The sequence below is a fragment of the Apteryx rowi genome, unplaced genomic scaffold (assembly GCF_003343035.1).
Source record: "Apteryx rowi isolate R43461 unplaced genomic scaffold, aptRow1 scaffold_98, whole genome shotgun sequence".
NCBI lineage: Eukaryota > Metazoa > Chordata > Aves > Apterygiformes > Apterygidae > Apteryx > Apteryx rowi.
The window spans coordinates 980,284-1,003,619 of record NW_020451293.1 but is presented as its reverse complement, the minus strand read 5'-3'; the positions used below and the strand labels follow the sequence as shown (position 1 = coordinate 1,003,619).

Below are 23,336 nucleotides of genomic sequence, written 5' to 3'. Positions count from 1 at the left end.
GCCCGCCGGGGCCGGTGCCCGCGGGCGGCGCCTGCTCTCGCCCCTGGCAGCTCGCGAGGATTTTAGGGTCTGTCCTCAGCAGCTCCCGAAACACCCTCCAGGCTTTAGCACCCTGAGACTCGCTCCCTGAGCGCCCGTTTTGCTGTGTTCTATTTGTTTATGTATTTACTCACTTTTGCGGCAGGGCCCGTGGGAGGCAGGCGAGGCGCCCTGCCTGCCGTGGCGTAGTTAGCCCTTGCCGGCCCCGAGGCGGTGTCTGATGCGGCGCGGCTGCCGCGGCCTCGCCGCTCTCTGGCTTCGCCTCGGCGCGGTGCGCTGGAGCCCGGCCCTTCGCCGGCACCTCGGCCGGTCCCGGAGCGGCGGCTCTGTGCCCGCTTGGGCGGCGGGGGAGCCCTCTCGTGGCGGGGCAGGTGCCCGGGGCGCCCCGGAGGCACCTTTGCGGAGCGTGAAGGTGTCCGTCACTTCAGGTTCCCCCCAGCTGACTCCTTTAGCTGCCTTTAGAACAGGCAGTTCTTCCTTGCCAATGTACAACACAGCGACCACGTACTGATATTTTGCTTTGCTTGCCCTCTTCTTACGTGCTGTCTGTACACCCATCTTCTGGAGGAAAAAAAACATGGATACATATTTTGGAGCTCACTCACAAATGGGCATTCTCTGTCTGTTGGTTTTGGATTACTGCTGATGCTTCTGCTTTTGCCATTTTTCTTTGCTTGATTTTTAGCATTGCAGTTCCTTTCTTTTAAAGTTAGTCCAGTACCAGATGTGATGATGAAACTTGGAAAGAAGAGAGAAATTTAGTCCTCTCTCATTGGTGGAAAATTCCTGTCTTGGGAGTTTGTTCTAAGGGTGAAATGAGGAAAAGCAACTGGTTTGACCAAGGAGTACAACATGTGAGATTTGAAAAGCTATGTTAAAAAGGAAAAATAGAAAAAAGAAAGAAAGGAGGAAAAAAAACACCCCTCTTCTGTTTTAACCTTTATGTCATTGAGGTAGCAGTTATATTTAAGCAGGGGTCAGGTCAGTCCAGCTTTCTGTTGAGCACAACCCAGTGTGGGTTGTTTTCTGTTTCTGTTTCTTTATCTAGGGAGCAGTGCTAACCCTAGTATGATGTATATGTGCAAGACTTCCAATAGTTTTCTTTTGGAAAAGGACATCATTTCTTTCTTAAAGCTGAAACTCTGGTAGGTGTGTGATTCAACTTTGTGCTTGGTCTTTGAGAGCACAGAGAATTGCCCAATGATTTCAACCCTGAATTTCACATGACACTCTAATTGAATCAGAGTCCAGAACCAAAAAAATCAAATTTACTTGGTGAGAGGCAAAGAAGAGCAGTCCTCTTCATCGAAGAAGCAGCTGAACCTTCCCCTGGCACTTTGCCTGGAGAGCCTACAAGTCATAGAGATGTTCTTGCTCTAAATGCTGCTTGTGAGTTCGGTGCTTGGATAGAGAAATAGGCCTCAATCAAGTCAGGCTGTCTTCAGCTGTAGTGTGGAAAAACTACACCCCCCCCCCCCGGTATATGGCAAATAGAACTGCCTGTCACAAGAAAACCAGGATTGTGGCATTGATTTCCTTTTTTGTGGCTACAGAGTGATCTCACCCCCTTTGCACAGGCTGAAAATGAAGAGGCCTGGCTTGCAGTGGGGCTGCCTGTGAAGGCAGGGTGTGGTGACTGATCTCTTGGATATGCTCAGCTGACTGGACTTATTTCAGGCTGGACAGGGCAACGGTTTGGAAAATATCCTGTAAGGAGCAGTGTTACTGGGGATGACGAAAGCTAACCAGATCTTTGCCATCAGTTCTGGGTCCCATTGCCCTGAAATTTTTGCTGTGATTTTGACAGGAACAGAACAGCTTCCCACATGCTTCCTGTAGGCTTTAACTATTAGAAAAGTGTGAAGATTAACCTGTTTGGCTGATGGCTTTGACTGCCTTTTGTCCTCCTGTTGCGTGTTCTGCTGCTCTGCATTTGTATATACCTCATCCTGGGAGGAAAAAATAGACACTAACACGAGGCCGTAACAAGCAGCCTAGCTGAGGTCAGCTTGACTCTACTTTGCCCGTTGAAAGCTTGTGACTGGAGCTCGGTTACGTGTGGCCAACTCCCCTCCTTATCAGCAGTTTGCTGCTGTTTCATGATAGTGGTGGCTTCTAGAGGAAAAAAACAGGTGCCTGTTTGCCCTTTTATAAGAAAGTTGTTCTTTCCCATGTAATTCCCTAGCAGCTTTATATTCAAGCTCTTTTCAGTGGGACAGGCAGATCAAATTCCGTGTTCCAGAAAACATCTTAGGAGGGTGTGATGGCTCAGAGTTGTTGATGTTGTTTTACCTGTGCTCTGTGAGGTTTTTCTCCGCTCTTTCCCAACTCTTTAAAAAGTAGATAGAATTTCCTCTGCATTGGTGAATGTGAACATATTCCTTCTTGCTGCTGCTGAGACAGGTCTCCAAAGTGTCTCAGACTAAGAGAATGGAGAAAGGCCATTAACAGAAAATGAATGATATGAATTCAGAGAGGTGAGAAACTGGAGGGAAGACAAGATACTTCTAGAGCAAAGTCCATAATATGAAGGTTGTTTGCTGAAACTGCTACTAGAACTAGGACTTTTGGCATAGATTTTGCCACCTCAGCACAAAGCTGATCTTTCCACGTCTGCATGTGTTTATTTAATGTGACGTCTCTTGTGCAGCACCACATACGGCAGCCGCAAAAGAAAATCTCCACTCAGTGAGTATCTGTCAACATGGATGAATCAAAGGGGAGGGTGTGTTAGCTGAGGGTGTGATGATCCCCTCTCCCCTCAGAAGACCTGGGAAGATCTCAGCCTCTGAAGAGAAAGAAAAGTCTGTGGCTGATGGTCCTGAGCAGTTTGTGGGGAAGGTACTATTGAACTGTAAAAGTTCAAGAGATGGCACAGGGTTGTGCTGCTTTTTTCCTAGTTGAGTTAACCAGTACCTAGCAGGAAAACTACCTTTGAGTCCCCTCACTGAAGCTGTCATTTTTGCCATGCCAGCCTGGCCTAAACTCAAATGAGTTGTTTTGTTTGTTTGTTTGTGTTTTTTTTTTTTTTTTTGTTTTTTTTTTGAGGTCAATCCAGGATTTACTATAGCACACAGGCTGCTCGAGCGCTCTCTGTCCCTGGCAATGTGCATCTTTAAGAGGACAGTTGATAGAAGTGTTTTGAATCTGTGTGTGATCTGTGACCACTTCTTTGGGGAGTGCCAGGCTGGAGAGATGATAGGACCTTGTGGTTGTGTTCAGCTCATAGCTAGTCAAGTGTATTAATAGTGAGGGTTACCATTTTACAGTGGGAAGAGGAGAGGGTTCACACAAGGTGATGCATCAAGTCAGGACCACGTTTACTAAGGAAAATCAGCTCAAAATTCTAGCATAGTCCTGTTCTCTAAAGTACAAGTTTCAAAAGTGATTGTAGAGGCAACAGAGGAATGAACTTCTGCGGTTGTTTCTGCTAGTGCAATACTTTCCAAGCCATCAGCACTGTCATAAAGCAGATGGAGTTTGTGGATGGGAGAGAATTTCCCTTTAACTTCTGGAAGGATAGTTAATAACACAGCAGTGCAGGACCCGGGGGATAGACAGATGGCAGAGAAGATGTGAATGTGCTTTCAGGGAAGGCAGTTCAAAAAGGCTTCAGCAGGGGAAGGAGAAGTTCTGTCTTGTCTGTCCTACCTTCACCTGTCCTGCTACTTTGAAAGATGACAAAAGAACTTAGTGCCTCAGCTCTTGGGGTCTGTCCATAGTGCTCTGGTGCCCTAGAGTTTGACCTTAGGAAAGTCATTAGATAGGACTGCTTCTGTTTCTGGGTTTGCAAACTACCAGTAATGATGCTGACCTGTCTGAGAAGTGCTATGCCGTCAAGATTGGTGAATGTAAAGAAGTTTTGAGAACCTTGTACAGGGTTGTAGAAAGGCACTGCCTTTTCACGATCTTACTGTTGTGCTTAAGATCAGAACACTTGTGGTGCCTTGCAGAGGATTAGGAGAAAAAAATGATTAATCTTGTTTTTTGTCGGTGTTGATTTCTGAAGGTAAAGAGTTTGTACAGTCCCTTGACATAAAAGTATGTCAGGTTTTCCATACTCTTAGACTGTGAGGTTTAGGTAGGGGTCTTCAATCTTTTACTTTGCCGTAGCTGAAATTAAATCATTGACCGTAACTTCTGATGGTCTAGATGAACTAGAAAGGTAATTAATGCTGTAATACAGCAAGTTTTCTATCTTCATCCAATGATGCTTTGTATTGTTGCAGAATTTTGATTTCTTCTATGGATCTGCTAAAGCTTAAAAAAATCATAAAATCTAATCCAGTTTAGTATTGCACTATTTTGAAGGTGCTTATTATCCTGGTACAAGATAGTGTTTTTGGTCCTGCCTACTGTAATTGCTGTGTGCAAAGCAGGGGCAGATGGCACTTACTTCATTGTGCAATACAGTCTTTCTGATAATGATAATTTGCTGTAATGAGCAGGAAGCAGTTGTGCTGGGGCCTAATGGAAGGGATGTGTTTTTTAACTCTGACTCRCAACTGAATTAATGTTGCTTTTTTGTCTCTGCTGTGGTTGTCTTGTGCTGTGCTTGACCTGGACCAGAAGGAAGACGGGACGTTCCAGTCCATGATGTCTGTGATGAGGTTCGCCATGTATGACAACGTCACACACACTACTGCCCTGGTGACAGCACTGGATAATGTGACAACTTTGTCCCCAACAACAACACAGGCAATCAATGACACCAACATCACTGTGCCACACAAGTGCCTGCTGTTGCTCTATGAGGACATTGGGAAATCCAGGTGAGAAGGGAAAGTTGGGACCAGAGACTGACCCTGGGCCAGGGGAAAGAGCTTTCTCTCTTTCCAAGAGTTTGGGTGAGACGGGATTGGAGCTGGTGCCTTGTCTTCTAGGTGCTGAAGATCAGGAAAATACTCTGTTTTATTTACCTCTTGCAGAGTCCGCTACTGGGATCTTTTGCTCCTGGTTCCCAACGTGCTTTTCTTTATGTTTCTTCTGTGGAAGCTACCCTCTGCCAGGGCCAAAATCCGTGTCACTTCCAGCCCAATCTTCACTACATTCTACATACTAGTGAGTACCACTCTGTGCTTTTGAACTGATTGGAGGAGTGACAGTTTTTTGTTACCGCTCATGAACCACTGGAGAGAACCTAGATCAGATCTCCACAGGGATAAAAATCTATTTTTAGAGGCAGGTGTACTATAAGAAACAGTCATAGTGTTCTCCACCACCCCCACTCTCTGAATTCTAATTTTCATAGATTCTGGGAATGTCCATATCTGGATTCAGGTGGATTTTGTTCTGCTGTGGTCATAGTTGAGGTGTTTGTTTGCTTTGTTTTTGCTCTGTCATCTTTGTATCTTTGTCTTATGTTTTTCTTGCACCTTGGAGGAAGTTGCATGTGAAATGAAACCAGTTTCTTTCTGAGATAGTGAAAGTGAAACAGTGGAGAATGATTTGTGTGAAGCTATTTGGAAGCTGGTTCATCTGCTGTAGAAAACAGTATTCTGGTTAGTCCAGGCATGTAGAAACCCAACCCTGTTAGCTTCTTTCCCATCAAAGTGGCTGCTTATTTGGGGATGTTCTCATTGCTTCTTAAAATGGAAACAGAATATGTAGGCAGTACAGTCACAGTTCTCAGACATGTAAGAGCTCTTGTCTGTTCCCTTCTCCCAGTTTAAAAAGGTACAAGCAGCTTCTGATCACTTCAGGTGGTCTCTATAGCAGTCTCTGAGTGTTCGTTCTGATTAACTGTGATATTGCTCATGAGGCAATGGAAGTGAAGCTAAGGACCTACCTGGATTTGTGTAGAAATGTCCTTCAGAAGCTTTATCATGGGTGCATTTTAGACCCTAGCATGTCTTAACGTAACAATGCGCTTGCTCTTTCTCAGTGAGTTTAATACAGATTGTATAAGTAAAACGTTTGAGTTGGGTTAGATGAGCCGTATCTTTCTTCAGACTATGTACAGGTACTGGCATGGCAAAACCTAAGAAGTATCAAAAACGGTGCCAGTCTGGTGAGAAGTCTTGTTAGCTCTTATATGTCCAGAACATTGGCACTGGGCTTGTGCACAGTTTTGGATAACCAGGTACATAAAATGCTTCAAACTCTTTAAATATTATTAGTCACTTCCAGTTTGTATTTAAATTTTCTATTATGTTTCCAGTAACGAAGTAAGAAGTTCAGTGAGAAGTTAGTGTCAAAGGCTTTGGAAAGCAAAACTCCTGAGAAACCAAAGGAAAGAAAAAAGTGAACTGACTGTATGCTGTTGGCTTTTTCAAAACAGAATGAGAAGCAGAAAGTGATGCAACAGCCTTAAAGGGAAATGCTTTTCACTCAGTTCGATCTTCTGGAGTATGTTATTGGGAAATGAGGATATAAATGTATTCTGTGAGGATTTTCTTTCAAACAGTTGTTTATCACATCTTCAAGGAGCGCTTTCTGGTGGAGTCAGTGGTTAAAGCTAAGTAAATAGATTGGAAAGAGTCTCTTCCTACTTAGAGAGGAAACAAAAAGAGTGTGTTTTCTTCTCCAGTGAGTTGTTGCTGCTATAGAATAGCATTATATTCAGGGACTTTTTTCTTTTGTCAGTGTTCTCTCCCAGGGACTTCCACCCCAGAAGGGAATGTCACGTTCTTGTATCATGCTGTTTTCATTTCTTTTTCCTTTAAGGGGAAACATTCTGCTGTAGGTGGTTTGCTTATAGGTGCTGTTCTCAAACCACCTTGGAATCAGTCTGGACTCTTTCCAATTTGTGATAAATTTACCTGTGTCACTTATTGAGTGTTATAATATATTAGCCCATGACTCTAGTGATTTTCTTTCTTTCTTTCTTTTTTTTTTTTTTAATCTGGAAAAAATCTGTCTTTTCAGAGGCTAAGTCTTCATTGCACAGTGGAGGGTAGATATATCCAACTGAGCTCCTAATTGCATAGTATGGCTATGACAGCACAGGGGCTGGTAAATTAGCCTTGCTGAGCTCCATGCTGTCATGCTTAAATGGTACATGAGCTGACTTGGGTATCTCTGTGTTGCACTGCAGGGTAAGAGGCTCTATGAGATAAGTCAGCTGACTTATCCGCTGCATTCCTGAGCATTGTCAGTGCTGAGTGAAGGAAGACTTCAGCTTTATCACAGATCTAAGTGTGGTAGTTACTGTCAAGTGGCTTTGCTTATCTGATACGTTTGGTTTATTAATCATGCCAAGCATCTGATCTTGTAGTTTGGAGGGATATATTTTTGTTTTAATTTTCTCCTTCCCTTGACCCAGTGGACTGAAGGATGGGAAGGCTCTCTGCCTTTAAAGGCGTTATTGTAAGGAGTGGATGAGACCTCTTCAGAGCTGTTAAATCTGACATTTGAGGGAATTTGTTCCTTCCTAGACTCTAAGTCAGTACTCCTACATCTAACAGGCCTGAGGAATCTTCTTGCCAGTTTCAGCAAATTAGCTTGAATCTGTGACTTGAAGTCCTCAGTACCCATTACCAGGCTTCAAAGCTGACCTGGAAACTGTATTCCAAAGGAATTTCTGGTAACTGCTGCATATCTGCCTGTTGACACCAGCTCACTCTGGTATCTTTTCATGTAGGTATTTGTGGTGGCTTTAGTTGGCATTGCCCGTGCTGTTGTCTCCATGACTGTCAGTGCCTCTGATGCTGCCACGGTTGCTGATAAGGTAGGTACAACACTGACTTCAGAGTCTCTGCTTTGTGCGGTTCTGTCACAGCAATCTGTTTCTGCTTCCCTTTTATGTGAACTCAGGAAGAACGCTTTATTTGCAGTACTCATAGCTATGTGTACCATGGAATGCTGTTCTGATAATTGTATCTAAATGATGACAACATCCAGGGCTGTAAAACAATGAACTTCCTAAATTAGACATGCAAATAGTGGCAGCAGAACTTTCTCTTGCAAAGATGGAATGACTCTTTTTTTTTGCAAGAACTAAACATTCAGATACCTTAAAAAGATAAGCAGCACCTGGTCTTTGCCTTTCTTGTCTGTATTTGTGTGGCTCTTGGAAAAATACTTTTTCTTACTGAAAGCAAATAAAACTGAATTCCATTGTGAGCCTGATAGAGTAGCTGCAAGGACGTTCAGCTGAGCACAGGGCAAACCTTTTAGCAAACAGGAAATAGCTTTGTACGTGCTGTTCTTTTGTAGACATTTGACTTGTAGCAGAATATCACCTAAAACAAAAAGCTCTGTCATTCTTGAGCTGTTGGAGGCAGAAGAGCCACCCTCAGAGCACAGTTCTCTAGCCTTTATTTGATGGGATCAGTGTGGTGCCCTTCTCTTACGTTACCTATCAAAGCATTTTACTGCACTGCTTGTGAGTGGCTGGATGTCTGTAGCATTTTCCTTCACTTCTGTTGAATAGGTCTAGGTGCAGGACTTCAATAATGGAGAAATGGGTGAGAAAGTGCTTCTCTTCAGCTCTGTTAGTGTTGCTGCTAAGCACTCCTTGCTGGGAAGTCATACAGTAGGGCAGATACTCTGTCAATTTTTCCTGTAGACACATTCTATTATATGTCTGTTATGTTTGTGTTATTCTCGCTTACGTATATATTCTATTTATTTTATGAGATGTTAGAAGAGTGATTATGTTTTCTTAAGTATCTCACCAAATACCTCTTAAAATACGGTGTATCTTCAAGAGTGCTGTTCAGAGTAAAAGGATTGATGAGCCAGGATTCTGGGATCTTGCCCTAGGTTTGCCATTAGTTTATTGCATGACTTTCAGGAAAGTCACATAACCTGCTATTTATTTGCTTTTGTTCACTAAATGAAACATGGGAATGAAAATGACCAGCTGGAAGGAGGGAGTGCTTTACAGTTGGCTTTACATTTTGGGACTGGTGGCTTTGGAGAATGGCAGAATACTGAGTTTTCTCAGTCATAATTTTACTGCAGAATTTACTGCTTTAAGAACTGGCCCTGTTTGCTATACTTTTAAGATCTTCTTGGGTTGGTGGTGTTTGGAGTACAGCAGAAAAGACACATCCATTATGAGTGACAGAGCCTCAAGTGTGGCAAGCCATGGACGCTTCCTCTCTCCATTGGCGTGCTATTTGCTTGCTGCCATACATTAGTTTTGTTTCATAGGCTGGGGCAGACATTGAGACAAGCGTATAATTAGCATCCCTACAGAGCATGAGGAAGGCTTGTGGAAATGTCTTGCTCAATTCAGAGGCTGCCATCTCCTGGAGCAGAAAGTGGAGTTTTGCTGTATTAACTTCCGATTGGTTCCACATTCCCCCTAATCATGTCTGTCTGGTTTCTGTTATCCCTCAGATCCTGTGGGAGATCACAAGGTTCTTCCTTCTGGCCATTGAGCTGAGCGTAGTGATTCTAGGTCTCGCCTTTGGTACGTATCAGGAAGCTTTTGAGTGCTTTGAATGTTTCTTATTCCCCTGCTTTCCACAGAGGCTGTGTCTGTAAGTTTGTGTGAATGCCGATCCTATGAAGTGGAAAATCTCTAGAATAAATACAGAGGACAAATTCAATGTTTTTTGTTAGAAATGGCTGAAAGCCTGATTATCTTCACAGTTCTTCTGACTTGTGCAGTTTCAGAGTTTGTATGTGCATCAGTTTTTCTTTCCCCTGCATGCACATAGTGAAGGAGTGTACAGCTTAGGTGAAGAGGACTTTTATGCCCAAATCAGCTGTCTGATCTTTGCTTGAACCCCATTTTGTGTAAGAAGGATGGTTCCTTTGGCAGTCCTTCTATCCCACCTTGGTTTGATTCCATCCTGGCTTCGTTCAGCCCCTTTAGCCATCCCTGTAACCTGTTATCCACTTCCTTCAGTTGTGAAAGTGAAGAAGCTATTTGGAGCACTTCTTGATGTAGGCTGTGGGTGGGGGACTGGGAAATTGGTAGGTATGTCTGTCATCCCTGCCAGTGGGACATCTGAGCACTGGTTCCTTGTTTTCTAAAGGGCTCATAAAATAATTTAGGTTGGAAGGGACTTCTGGGGGTTGTCTGTTCCACCATGTTCCAGTGCAGATTCTTCCAGAGTATGTAAAGCCTTCTCCCCTACCCTAACCCAATTGCCCATCAACATTTTTCCTGAGAAGAAACTTTTCAATTGCTCCATGTACGTGATACTGGGGTCATTCCTGTTGTTATTATTTTTTCCCCCTTTTCTTCTTTTTTTGTAACATCAGTGGAAAGACTTGGTTGCTTTCTGTGTATTAGTGGGGGCAGGAGGAAAGTAAGTTAAAATCTGCTGTTTTATAGGTGTTGTTTTGTCTGTGAAAGGCTTAACTCTCCAAACAGAAAAGCAGTTTCCAGGGGTTAAGTGGGCTTTAACATTCCCTTGAAGGCTTCTGGAATTTTCCTATATTGGTTTTGGAGATAATTGATTTTTATCAGGGTTGGGATGACATCCTGATTCACTCCCATATTCCTTATTTCCAGGTCACCTGGAGAGCAAGTCAAGCGTGAAACGTGTTCTGGCAATCACCACAGTGCTGTCTCTGGCATATTCTGTCACCCAGGTGAGTACACTGGAGCAGAAAGCTAGTCTTTGCAAAAGAGAGCTTTGCTCGGAATTATGTAGTTAGTTGGGGCATTCCTGCCTGGAATGTGGGACAAATGGCAACTTTGCTCTTTGGTTGAGGTTTTGGGGGATGACAAGATGCTTGTGGTGATGTATGAGGATCCTCAGAGCATACACAAGACTAGATCTCTGTCTTCTTCATGGCATGACTGCCTCAGCCAGGGTCAAGAAATGAGCTGAGGTTTAGACAAATTGCCTTGTTTCCTGAGTTTTGAAACAGGAGTGAGAATTCTTCATATCTGAGCCACAAGTTTGACTGTAGCTCAAGTTCTGCCAAAACTAGATGGAGAGACACAAAGTGCCCTTGTCAGATAAGGGCGGTACAGTGAGCCCTTCCAGCCTCTTGTCTTCTGTCCCTGAGAGCTGTTGCTTCCCTTCAAACTAGCAGTTGGCTTGCCAGCTCAGTTTATTAGCTGTGTCTCCACCTCTCTACAAACAATGCCGTGTATGTCTGGGTTTATTCTTGGTATGTCAGTGGCCAGCCCTGTGTCTCTTTATCTAAGGCAGCGCCAGAATAACAGATCATTGTTCAGTGTTCAGGCTCTTGCATGCAGGGGCAGTGAGCTGATCATTAGCACGTGATGCACTGGAGGAGCCTCATTAAACATCAAGTGCATGAGCTACGTATCTGGATTCAGAARCTGCTTACAAGTGCCTTTCTCTCTCCACTGTCTGTATGTTAGCTTCTGTTTATACAGTTTTTCAGGTATACAGGTGAATGAGACAGTTTCCTTTCCCAACTCTTGCACAAGTGCAGGTGTTTATATTCCAGATGTTCCAATATGAAGGTCTACTATGGAGATGGAGGTGGAACTCTCAGCCTGTTTCAGACAGACAGCTGCCTCCATCCACTCTCTTCCCTTCATTCAGTCTCCCTTCCAGGGAGTCACTGATGCTGGTTTCCCTTAGACAGATTCCTGCTGCTTTCCCCCCTACACACACTTCTTGTCTTCAGTTTCTTGCACTTTTCCTGTATTAGCTTGACATGACCTAAGCAGGGAAATGGTTGGGCCTTAGTGAGAAGGTGGAGACAACTGTTATCCGAACTTCTTTAAACATAAGTCATCTTTGTCCAGACACCAACGGTAGGGAGGGTGCTGACTGTAATGGAATCTTGATGGTACTACTTCTCTCCTAGGGGACCTTGGAAATCCTGTACCCTGATGCCCACCTCTCAGCAGAAGACTTCAACATCTATGGCCATGGAGGGAGACATTTCTGGCTTGCCAGCTCTTGTTTCTTCTTTCTGGTGAATACCAAGCATGTGTTACATACTCTGTCTGCCTCTTTGAATTTTTAAATGGGACAAGGAGAATGATTTGTGTATGGTAAGGCCGTAGATTCCCCCACCCCCACCCCAACCCTGTTCCTGCAGCATTGATGCTTCTCATGGGACAGGGAAGCTGAAGCAGACGACAGTGTCGTGGAGTGATGTAAACTCTGGCAATTGAATTCCAGCTAAACTTAAGATRTCCTTCACTTTCTTGTTTCTTGGTGACTAGCCTATGTGTGCTGATGGGGGTGAGATGTGGAGTCTTCATGTCTGCACTGGGTTCAGTATCAGGGGTCTGTGCTCCCCCCAGAGCATCTAGGGAGTGTCTGACACCACACACAATCCCTGCAAAGCTTGTTGAGTTTAGTTACCAAACAGCCATGGAACAGTTAGTTCTTTGTCTCAACAGGTCTATTCCTTGGTGGTGATTCTTCCAAAAACTCCTCTGAAAGACCGGATTTCTTTGCCCTGTAAGTGACTGTAGYGTGTCCCAGAGTATAGATGGGGACAGCACTAGGATAAAGGATAGATGGGAATAAGAGGGTCCTGTATCTGTACTGCAGATACATAGCAAAGGACTGAGTGTGCTGTGCCTTTCAGAAGCCAAGGCAGGGTAAGAGTGACTACACTGCTACTTCAGTAGTTAAGCCATTACATTAAGAAAACAAGACTTGCTGCTCAGTTATTGGCACAGGTATAATGTGACTGTAGTGGTAAATATATCTTCAGAGAGCCATAAAAATGGCAACTTAATTGTATAGTTTCTTTTGAAATGCATGTATGATGATGTATGTATGCTGGTCACCCACCTGGGAAAGAAAAGTCCTGGGCTTTGCAGGCTACTTGGGAGCTGCTTAATAAGTTCTGTCTGGGTATGTACTTTAAGATGCGTTGTGTGGTGGGTTTTTTTTTCTTCTCCCCTCCTCCCACCCCATTTTGTTGCAGATTATCTGCAGTTCTTGAATAGGGAGATAGGCTGTTAGTAAAATGCTTTCATTAGTGTGTGKGGGGGGGAAGGGGTGTCTTTTTTTTTTTTTGTCTGAGTAATGTTGGTACCTATGTCTGGGTGCCCTGAGGGAGGAAATATGTGGCACGTGCTACAGGTAGGTGGTCCTGGGCCTGATCTGCCCAGCGTTGATCTCTGGGGTACTCTGCTGCCAGCCTGCTTGCTGCTCCTGTTCAGGTCTCCTGAGCAGTTGTGTTAGTGCTGCAGATCAGAATGGCGGTGCTTCTGGTTCAGCTGTGTTTTTTTTATGCCCAAGTACGTGACTGACGGTTGCTCCAGATGTTTGCCTTAACATCTTGGCAAATGTTGCCATGATGCTCTGTTTTAAGACCCATCTGTGTGCTGTGTGTGTGTGCGCGCACATACAGGAGAGCATGGTTTAGCCCATTATATCAGTTCTGGCAGCATGGGACAGAAACATGCAGTCATAACTCTTCAGGAATTCCTAAGCAGCCCAGAGGGCAAAATGCTTCCATAGGGTTTGCCATCTCCATCAGACAGGACCTACTGTTTGTGCTGGGCTGGTGCTGATGAAGTTGACCTTCATCCTTGTGTCCATGTCTTTCTTACAGCCAGGAAAAGTTTTTATATTTATGCTGGAATCTTGGCTCTGCTGAACCTGGTGCAAGGCCTGGGCAGTGCCCTCCTCTGTGTGGATATCATAGAAGGACTGTGGTATGTATCCTGGGGGAGAAGGTCTGCAGCCCAGTTTTCCATGAAGCATTTGAGTGTTCTTCAGCATTGCCTCTCCTGAGAAAACAAACTTTTGTGGTGTTCCTAAGGAGGAATAAAGCTGTTGGGTCTGTTTTTTCTTATGCCTAAAGACTTCAAAGTGCTCAGGCAGGAAACTTGCAGTGGGGAGGTCTGTGGAGCTGCATACTCTGCGCTGGTCTTGAGGTGGTGAGTGAGGGTAATAGTCTGACCATTGGCTCTGTCATTGGCTCATGTTTCATAGTTAATAAGGCAAGAGATGGGCAATTTCCTAGAAATAGCATGGATGCCCTTTATCGTAYCTGGAATCTGCAGGGACCAATGTCACTTCTGTGAGTTGAAATTGGGAGCACTGAGATTGTGCTCTTGAACAAACCTTGGGACTTGACATGGTCCCCTCCCAAAGCGTCTAGGAGCAGCAACACGTTGATAGCAGTGCCTATTACTTCGCATTAGTCTAAATTTCTTTAGCACAAGACTTTTCTTCCGYTCTACTTTGATACTCCAGAGGGAAATGGGATCACTTCCTTTGGGATGGATGTGGCTGGGGTTATCTAGCTRGTACTATGTGTGGATGCTAAATTCCTTCATATTCCCTTTTGCCTTTGACAGCTGTGTTGATGCTACCACATTCCTTTACTTCAGCTTCTTTGCACCTCTCATCTATGTGGCCTTCCTAAAAGGCTTCTTTGGGTGAGTAGCCAGGAACAGGGGTTTGTAAAGTATGTATTGTTATTAATTGTTCTGCACCCAAGTTTTCCCCATCTGTAGAATAAAGGCAGTGACTAGAATGCCCCTTGGAGAACAAACTTTTTTTTTTTATATCCTGGCTGTTTCCCTTGTGTGACCTAAGGCCGGTCAAGTCTATCCAAAACTCCTTTGTATGCAAAGTAGAGACGATAGTGTTATTCTTCTTGAATGTTCATGAGGATCAGTTCTTAAGTGTCTGCATCTGTTATGCAAAGTTTTGCTGCCGAAATTGGTGACTAAATGGTTAGTGAGAGACCGAGTCCTGGAAGATTAAGTGGTCTCCTGGATGGGGTTTTTGACGGCTCCGTAGAGGAGTGTCTGGGAGTTAGGTAACCCAATGTCTGTTACTAATCCTTTGGCTGGGGGCTCCTCTAAATAGTGAGTGGCTTGCTGGCCCGTTGTAAACGTGCTCAGAAGCATGATTCCTGGTCGGGGATGCCGCCGTGTGGCCACTCAGGGGAGATGCATCTTGATAGGGAAAAAAAAAAAAAGTTTCAGTTTAAGAAGCTCTACCTTTTATTTTCCATGAGCAAGAAACAGTAGGCTTTAAAATAGTTAGGAACATAAAGTACTCCTAAACTATCAAAATGTGCCCTACAGTCTGCAGACACTGTTCCCTTCTGATTTCAGGAATTAGAGATGGAAACTGCTGATCCTCTGGTGTTTGTTTTGGTTTTCCTGATGCCCATGAATGGYACGAGGCAAAATACTGTTCTGTTGTAGCCAGGCTGTCATGAAGTCCAGTGGTGTTTAGATGTGTTTGGCAGTTCAGAACTTCCAAAGATGAGCTCATGATTATCTTCCCACGTTGGAGTCAGGATTCTCCCATTTTTATTTTGCCTAGACAGCCTGGTCTGAAGCCACAGTTGGCATTAGCTTTCAGTCCTGAAATTTACCTGGTGGAGTAATTGCCATGAAGTAATGCAAAGACTTCTCTAGGGCCTGAACGTAAGGTTTCTTATTGCTGCTACCGAGTTTCAGTTAAGGATAGGTGGCTGCAATGGGATACTGCATTGCTTACACAAGTATTTTAAATCTTTAATGACTCCAGGTCTGAGCCGAAGATCCTTTTCTCCTACAAATGTCAAGTGGATGAACCTGAAGATGTAGATGTGCATCTACCCCACCCCTATGCTGTTGCCAAGAAGGAAGGAATGGATTCGGGTTTCTACTCAAGCACTCAGATTGACACTGCAGCCTACCTGGATGATGTAGCCTCTATGCCGTATCATGTGGGCAGCATCAACAGCGTAGACAGTGACCGCTGGAAAGCCATCAATGCCTAAGGCAGTGCAGCCCCCTTCACATGATGCCTCGTTCCTTTCCTTCCGAACACCCTGATACCACAGCTGTTAGGATGTCCACTGGAAATCAGTCCTTGGCTCTCTGCCATGGCTTTTTCCCTCTTCCTTGGGATTTCCTAAACCTATTGTGGAACAGTTGGCAGCCCAAAACCCCTTGGAAAGGACATTTTCTGTCGCTACCCAAGAATAACCTAGAACAGTTTTGTTCGTAAACCTGTAAACACTGAATCTTCCCGATCCTCCATGTTCCAGATGCAAATATGACCCAGAAGACAGGCCTGACTGTTACCCCTTCCTTTTCAATGAGTGAAAGCCCTTCTTTGCCCATTAGGGGAATGGCACTTAGGGATGAGGGTGTTGATTTGACTGCTGTATTGTGCATGTTTAGAAAGTGTTTAGTGCTTGGAGCCAAAGATGGTCTTCCTGGGCTTTCTTGAGCGGCATAGTTGCATGGGTCTTGTCATAATGCAATTGCATAGGCTCCTGGTGACAGCAGTGTCTGGAGAGGGAAGCTGGTCAGCTGTGCTCTTCTCCACTTTCAGCTAATACTGATGAAAATCCAGAATGACAGTTTCTGGGGGTTAAAAGGAGCATTCAGAGTGTGTGGGAAGGAGAAGAGAGGTATGAAGAGAACTGTTCAGTGTGTCCTGGGACCATTTTGGGGTGCACTGGTTAGTAGGTAGCAGCATGGACATGACCTGACAGAAGGACAGGCAGACAGAAGAACAGGCAGCCATGCTGTGGCTGAGCTGAAGCAGCTGTGAAACAGTCTCTGCAGACTGTGCTGCTGTGCAGCTGAACTCACAGTGAAATCTAAGTAAGGACACTGAATCAAGGCTGAGTTCTAAGAGTAAAACATGTGARGTGGGTGTGTTTCACATGTGCACCATGCTTCATGGATCTGGCAGGGTCTTGGAGGGAGCTGTAAAGGAGGGAGCTGACTCTGCAGATGAAGGCTCCAGAGAAATTCAGATGCCTGAGGCAGAGCAGAAGCCCATGATAAATCGCAGCTGCCAGTCTCTCATGACAGGGGAGCTCTCAAGCACAGTGGGAGTGCTAGAATCGAGCCGACTGGTGTTCTAGGTTGGGAGGTAGGTGGGAGAGGGACACTCCGCTACTGTGGCAACGTTCTTCTCTTACGCTGCAGTTTAGATGTGCAGACTTCTGCTGGTCTGAATAGGCTTTATGGTTTGATGCATTGAAAATACTTCTGTGTATGTGAAGCGTGGTTCATTTAAAGASTGTCTGGAACTTCCTATTATCCTCTTCCACTCTGGAAAGGGACTGTTGTCTGAACTGCCTGGCATGCAGTTCCAGGACACTGTGGTCCAATCCAGGGACTGTTCAGCTGAAAGCTGTGTCAGACTGGCTTCTGGGACATACTGTGCTCTCCGAGGATAAAGAGKTTTATTCCTCTAGCTTTGGGGGTGCTTTCCTACCTGAGTCCTCCAGGTAGGTGGAGATTTGCTATAACCAATGGCAGCTTTCTATTAGAGATGGCAGAATGAGGGAATATGAAACGTTTGGGGACTGTGTTCATCTCTTCCCCAACACTTCTGTTCCTGAAGAAGAATACTGAGGTAAGAGTTTTGGGGAAATCTTTGTGGAGGGTGCAGTGCAGTGATAGTTTGGATCATGCAAAGCACTGCTACTAGGTAGTAGCATTTGCTACCAAGTGTTCCCATGTAAGGAAAGAAACAGTTTGGGTAAGAGCACAAAGTGCACATTGGTTGCCAAAACTATGCAGGCCCTTTGCTTATCATCTTTGTTAATGAGCAATGCAGCCTCTCTGTTCTGCTGCCTGTGGACTTTGCCCTGCAGGCTTCCAAGTAGCATTGACATCTTAAAAACAAACACCCCCCCCCCCTTTTTAAATAAATTTTTTATTTACTTTTAAGGAAAAAAGGCTTCYCTTTGTCCATGTGTTTGAGCTGAATTTATACCATGTGGTTCAACAGCCTTTCACATTTCCCCTCCACGCAATGACTGTGTAAGGGGTGGACAAGCAACTGGTCAGGTGAGCTTTTTGCCACATCAGAAAAATGTTCTGTGCTCCTCCCATCACTTGCTGTGAATTGGCCTGAGCCACACTTGCTTACTGTAAAAGGGATGGATGACATGGTGCCTGAATTGCCCTGCTGCTGCTCCTAATGCTGCTTGCAACACTGGTAGCGAGCTGCTGTTAGCCRCTATGGGGAAACCTGCAAAGCTTCCCTGGAGCTGGTGGGCCTCGGAAAGGGCCARGAGATGTGAAAGTCTTGAAGCAGTTCAGGAATAAAGGAGCAAACGTTTCCCATCCCAAGGAGTGTATTTGCTGACTCTCTAACACCTTGAGCTTGAAAGGACTTATCTGCCCTCCTTGATGTGAGGAGCGGGTTATGAATTTGCCTTTTTATCAGCTAAATTCAGTGCTGAAGGATCACCGAGGCAGGTGGTCAACATGTCCATCCTCTCCTTTGCTGGCAGGACTCCAGCATTTCTGGAGTGTCCCACATTCTGCTGCTGAGGAGTTTCTGCACTAGGTCATAGACTGACCTTCCTCCTGTTGTATTTTTATGTATATAAATGCCTTGGGCCGTATTCACAATGGTTCTTGAGCAGAGGTGTGTTATGTGTTTGGGGAGGGGGGGGGATGCAAAGAGACTATAGAGTAAATGTATATTTTTGTTTGTAAAATAAAGAAATAAAATTAAATTTGGCATAAATAGTTATACTTTCTTTCTCAAGTGACTCATGTTAAGGGGGAAAATATTTTTTGATTTTTTTCTTTAAAAATCAAAAAATAAAATCCTGAACAGATATGGCAGATATTAAYGGAATGACAGAGCCAGACACTTTTGGTTCTTGGAAGTATATTCTTAGGACAGCAGATGACTCTGCAGAGCATGGTCTCCAGGTCCAAATAATTAAATCAGTGAAGCTTTGACTCTTCTGCCATTAACTAGAACTTGCTGTACCCTGACATGTCCAGCATCAGGGGTCTCTGCTTATATGGAACTATGAGCTGTTGTACACTTTATTTTTTTCCTTTGGGCTTTGAAATGAACTCTGCTCATGTATTTGGACTGACTTTTCTGGCTGAATCAGGACAAAGTAGCCCTGTGTAACAGTTAAGTGAGCTGGCAGTAGCCAGCACCTGTTAGCTGCTCTTTGGTGGGGTGTACAGGCTGGGGAAGTGGAGTGAGATTTGTCTCTAGCCTGAGTTAGTCATGTCCTTGCGCAATAAAATTTGACCTGACTTTACCTTACCTTACCATGCTGCTGCCAAACTATCTCCAAAAAACGGTAGGGATTGCCCAAGGGGACACTAACCATAGCATCACCTGCTCCTCTTTGCATAGAGAAGAGTTTGAATTACTGTACAGCTGCTCTGCCACTATCACAATTTGCATCCACCTCGGTGCTCTCAGGCTCTTGGAGATCACAGGAAGGCACAGCTGGAGGTGTGAATTGTGTTTTTGTCTTTGTACWCTCTCCCTCCTGCCATGTTTGCATCCTTGCAGATGTTGCCTGGCACCTAGCTGGAGTTATGCCTGGAATTACTCCTGGAAAAGGAAGGGTGATGGAATAATTAAAGCTATGGGATGACTTCTGTAGGAGAAGCAATTACATGGCTGAGAACTCATAAAACCAGAAGAGCAATGGTAAAGGTCTCTGAGATCATGAGAGGATAGAGGAAGCAAACAGGCAATAACTGTTCATGGGCTCCTTCAGTACAAAAAGTGGGAGCCATCAAATGAAATTAGTGGGTGGCAGATTAAAAATAAACAAGAGGCTGTGAGAGTATTCTGGGAGGAATCGCTCTGCTCTTGCCTTGCTTGTGCTTTCTCCTAGATATCGGCTGTTGGCCTTTTCAAAAGCAGAGTTTTGGCTCAGCCAGACCTTCACTTTGACCCTGTGCAGCATTTCTGTACTGCAAATAGCTGATAATACTGCTTTGTAGTGCTCTAGTCTTGAGAGGTCAAACAATCAGCAAAGTCTGCAATGTGCTAGGTGTTACCCAAGTAACAGGAAAATRATCCCCTCTTTCAGGAAGATGCTACAGGCCTGCATTTCTTGGGGAGGGTGTGTGTGTGTGGGGGGGGTCCTTCTGGATCCTTAGACCTGCCCAGAGTCCCATGGCTGAGCCAGAGCTGTGGTTCCCATGTTAATTATAGTGAAGCACAGCTAAAACTGTTCCAGTGCACAAGTTGTAAGTAGGAAAGCAGTGTGTCAATACCAAGGCTTCAGTAAGTGTCTAGCCACAAATGCGCAAAATTTTATAGGTCATTATGTGGTCTGTATTGCTAGGAACCCAGAAAGCTTCTTTGGAAAAGCTCCTCYAAAGCTACCATCTCTTGCTCCAGCTGCTTGTGTATTACATTATCTTATTTCTCTTTCCCTTCATTTAGCCTGCAGATTGCAAGTGCTTGGAGCCAGAGACTGTATCCCACTAAGGGTCTGTATGACCTGCAGCACAGCGCGATGCTCTGCTCTACCTGGGACCTCTGAGTGTGCCTGTCATAGCAAGCAATGTTACAGCTGTTAAGTCTTTGCTGGCTCAAAGGAGATGATTAATTTTGCCCATAAAGCAGCTGCTGTAAAATTGACTGTAATTCGTATTGACTGTAACCTGTATTTGTTTTTAATCATCGGAGAAACGTGAGCTGAAATGTGGTGATGACGCACTCCCTCAAGCGTTACGGAGAAAYGGTGGCTGTAAAGATGGACGCGGGGTTCCCCAGGGGGGACGACGGGAGATGCCCGTGCTCGGCAGCGGAGGTGGTCTCTCACGGGGCGAGGGGATGTTTCACCTAGATGATGAGGCGGGAAATTGCCTAGACCCCCCCTTAAGGGCTTGTCACCCTGGGGATCCTCCACAACCTGCAGCGTCTTGGTCGCGCGCAGTGGATGCTCGTCTGTCTCGTCCCATTTTCTGAATCTAAAGGAGCGTCTGGGAGCTAAGGTATAAGCTTTATGCTTTCCAGTTTTATTTATTTTCGGTGTGCTAATTTGTGCTTCTTTGCTGTTTTCCTTCCCTAATTTTTGCCCAGCAAAGAAACCCACTATATTTCGCATATCAAAGTGAAAGTTTAAGGGGCAGTTTGATAACAAGTGGGTAAGATTGGTGCAGGGCATCAGCACTCCGGAGGGGAAGAAGGAAAGTGCAGGAGATCCAATGGGTAGAAATTGACTGTGAACATGTTTTGGTGCAGATATTTACTATTGAGGATAGCTTTTCAAATAAACCTGCTAGTTTTTTTTGTTTTTTCCCCCCCCTCCTTCTGAAGGAGTGCGAGTTTTAGGGGAGACCTGCCTGGAAGAAGCGACCTCTCAGCCTGCGGGCCAGGTTTGGGAACGGGGGTGTCTCCGGCTTCGCGTGGTCTCACCTTGGAAGGAGGACGCCGGCAGAGGCCCCCGCCGCGGACAGCGAGGGGCCCTGCGGTGCCGCCCCCGGGACACCGGGAGCGCCCSAGGCCTCGGGCGAGGCCTCCGCCGCGCGGGGCGAGCTGCCCCCGCTCGGAGACTACAACCCCCAGCCTGCACCGCGCTCGCCGCCAGCAACGCGCCGCGCTATTGGCTGCCCCGGAGCCGGCCGCCAATGAGGCGCGGGTATGTTGGCAGGCGGCGGAAGGGGGGAGAGGTGTTGCTCTCAGCGGCTGCCCCGGTGCGAGAGGGGGGCGCGGCGGGGGAGGGCTTCCCCCCACCTCCCCGCTGGCATGGGGGGCAGCGAGAGCAGCCATGGCAGCAGGAAGGTCTCCTTCGGGCTGGATGAGCGGGAGCAAGTCCGGGTGCTGCAGGGCATCAGGGTGAGACGGCCTGGGAGTGCTGGGGGAGAGGGGCTGGGGGGGAGAGGGGCGCCGGAGGCCTGAGGGGAGAGGGGCTGGGGGGGAGAGGGGCGCCGGAGGCCTGAGGGGAGAGGGGCTGGGGGGGAGAGGGGCGCCGGAGGCCTGAGGAGAGAGGGACTCGGAGGGAGAGGGGCTGGGGGGGAGAGGGGCGCCGGAGGCCCGGGGAGGGCTTGGTCAGGGGCTGCGTGGGCCGGGAGCTGGGCTGAGGAAGGTGCTGTCGCAGCGCTGGCTGAGCTGGGGCAGAGCAGGGCAGGGAGTCWGGAGATGCGGTGTGGGGCTGGAGGAAAGGGGGAGTGGGGAAAGCCAGCAAGGAAGAGGAAGGAGAAGCAGAAGGTAGTGCCGAAGGAGTGGGCAGCAGTGGAGAAAAGGGCTGACTGCCGGAGCTTGGCCTTTCCTGAGGGATGAGGTGCAAAGCCTTTACCCTCTTCCACATTCTGCTCTCATCCCTTTTCCCCTTCTCTTCACTGCTTAATGTCACCCTTTGCTGCCACCTTCTGCTTTGCAAGCAATTTGATGCTAAAAGGTGGAAGTACTGGCTGGCTCTGAAAGCATCCARGAGGAGAACTGTCTGCCCTTGAATAATGTTACCAAGTTCCTTAGTGAAGCACCACTGCCTGAACATGCAGGGCRAGAAGAGGTTGTTGGGGATTAGTGAGGAGTTAGGGGTGCTTCTAGGAGGGCCGGTGGGGAAGCTACTTCTCAGACTTTGATTTGAACATCTACATATGCGTGTCATGTAAACAAGCTCTAGAAGGAGCYGGTTGTATCATTCTTTYTGGTGTTTTTTTTTTTTCCCTCTGGATTTTTCTCCCTGTTACTCTTTAGTTATTTAATTTTTTTCTACCATCATTTTCGTTGTTGTTGCTTCCTTATACTTCTCTCTGGCTTTTTTTTTCCCCCTCCCTAAAATTCCTCTGAAATGAGTTTGCAGAGTGAGTTTTGCTGTGGTTACTTATCTTTTCCCCCACGTTTTGATCAATCACTTGACAGACATTAACTAGGATTGTGCCAAGTCTCCTTTTACAGGTTCTTTCAGGTAAAGTCATTCTTGCCTGATTTCTCTTTGCAGCATGCAGGTGGGGCCACTTCAGGGCTTAACCCCATCTACCATATAAGCAGCAAAACAAATTATTTTAATTTAGTCAACTGCTCCATCAGTTGCATACTGATGGAACTGGAGAAAAATGTGGGTTCAGTGTTACAGGTCTGTGTATGACCTGTAGGAGCTCCAAATGAAGAGGGCCCTATGTGTCACATGATATCTGATTAGATTAAATGAGCTGTGGTGGTCTTAGGTCTCTCCATTTGACTTCCAAAAGTAAAAGGTTTTATTTTATTTTTTTGTTTTCTTTTTGTTTTGTGAAATAGAATAGTCATTCCCCATTTTTAGAGTACCATAGGGATTATTTGCTTTTTGAGGATATGTATATAAAAAGTAGTTCCACTGAATCTGCAGTTAACGAAGACTGGCTTCTTACARGTTTGTGTTTTTAAAAGCCAGTTTYRATGCTTGCTTTCCGTATTCCTTTGGACATCTTTCTCTGGGTAAGAGGGAACATGTTCTCAGGCTGATGCAGAGCGCTGTGTGTTAGTCCATATGTGCRTGCTGACTAACTGTGCAGAATGGCCTCAGGCTAAGTCCTATGAGTCATTGCTTCCATGGGGTGCTAATATGGAACTTTTTCCTTCAGCCCACTGCTGATTTTCATAAAGTTTGTAAAGAACTGAATTATTTTTGAGATATCTACTATCTCTGAGGTCTAAATTGACCGGTAGTATTGTATATTGTTTGATGAGACTGATTTCCCTCAGAAAACTAGGTTAAACTCTTGAAATAAATAAGCACTGCCCCCAGGCTTCAGATATATG

At 45.6% G+C, this 23,336-nt stretch overlaps 2 protein-coding genes and 1 long non-coding RNA gene across 15 annotated transcripts in view; 2 read left to right on the top strand and 1 right to left on the bottom strand.

Annotated features, from left to right (window-relative positions):
• Positions 1–256, bottom strand: part of LOC112960615 — a 4,640-nt gene extending 4,384 nt beyond the window's left edge. Inside the window, exon 1 of the long non-coding RNA XR_003251797.1 lies at positions 174–256. This is a non-coding gene — a long non-coding RNA (uncharacterized LOC112960615). The remainder of the gene's footprint in view (positions 1–173) is intronic.
• Positions 1–20,228, top strand: part of TPRA1 (transmembrane protein adipocyte associated 1) — a 20,490-nt gene extending 262 nt beyond the window's left edge. For 2 of the 6 annotated variants that reach the window (XM_026055050.1, XM_026055053.1), the window contains exons 2-11: positions 4,609–4,811; positions 4,968–5,100; positions 7,622–7,708; positions 9,328–9,400; positions 10,454–10,533; positions 11,734–11,844; positions 12,278–12,338; positions 13,447–13,549; positions 14,198–14,278; positions 15,387–20,228. In XM_026055050.1, the coding sequence (XP_025910835.1) occupies positions 4,633–4,811; positions 4,968–5,100; positions 7,622–7,708; positions 9,328–9,400; positions 10,454–10,533; positions 11,734–11,844; positions 12,278–12,338; positions 13,447–13,549; positions 14,198–14,278; positions 15,387–15,621 (1,143 nt within the window). In that variant the 5' untranslated portion in view covers positions 4,609–4,632 and the 3' untranslated portion in view covers positions 15,622–20,228. Of the gene's footprint in view, positions 1–2,689; positions 2,728–2,747; positions 2,881–4,608; positions 4,812–4,967; positions 5,101–7,621; positions 7,709–9,327; positions 9,401–10,453; positions 10,534–11,733; positions 11,845–12,277; positions 12,339–13,446; positions 13,550–14,197; positions 14,279–15,386 lie in introns of those variants that run through there. The other 4 variants (XR_003251794.1, XR_003251795.1, XM_026055051.1 and 1 more) reach the window with 4 other exon arrangements.
• Positions 20,229–21,242: 1,014 nt separating this feature from the next.
• CHCHD6 (coiled-coil-helix-coiled-coil-helix domain containing 6) overlaps positions 21,243–23,336 on the top strand; it is a 116,405-nt gene continuing 114,311 nt past the window's right edge. For 6 of the 8 annotated variants that reach the window (XR_003251796.1, XM_026055058.1, XM_026055057.1 and 3 more), the window contains exon 1: positions 21,243–21,428. Coding sequence is in view for 6 of the 8 variants with exons in the window: in XM_026055058.1 (XP_025910843.1) it covers positions 21,339–21,428 (90 nt within the window). In the remaining 2 variants the exon portion in view is untranslated. The remainder of the gene's footprint in view (positions 21,429–23,336) is intronic. The other 2 variants (XM_026055056.1, XM_026055059.1) reach the window with 1 other exon arrangement.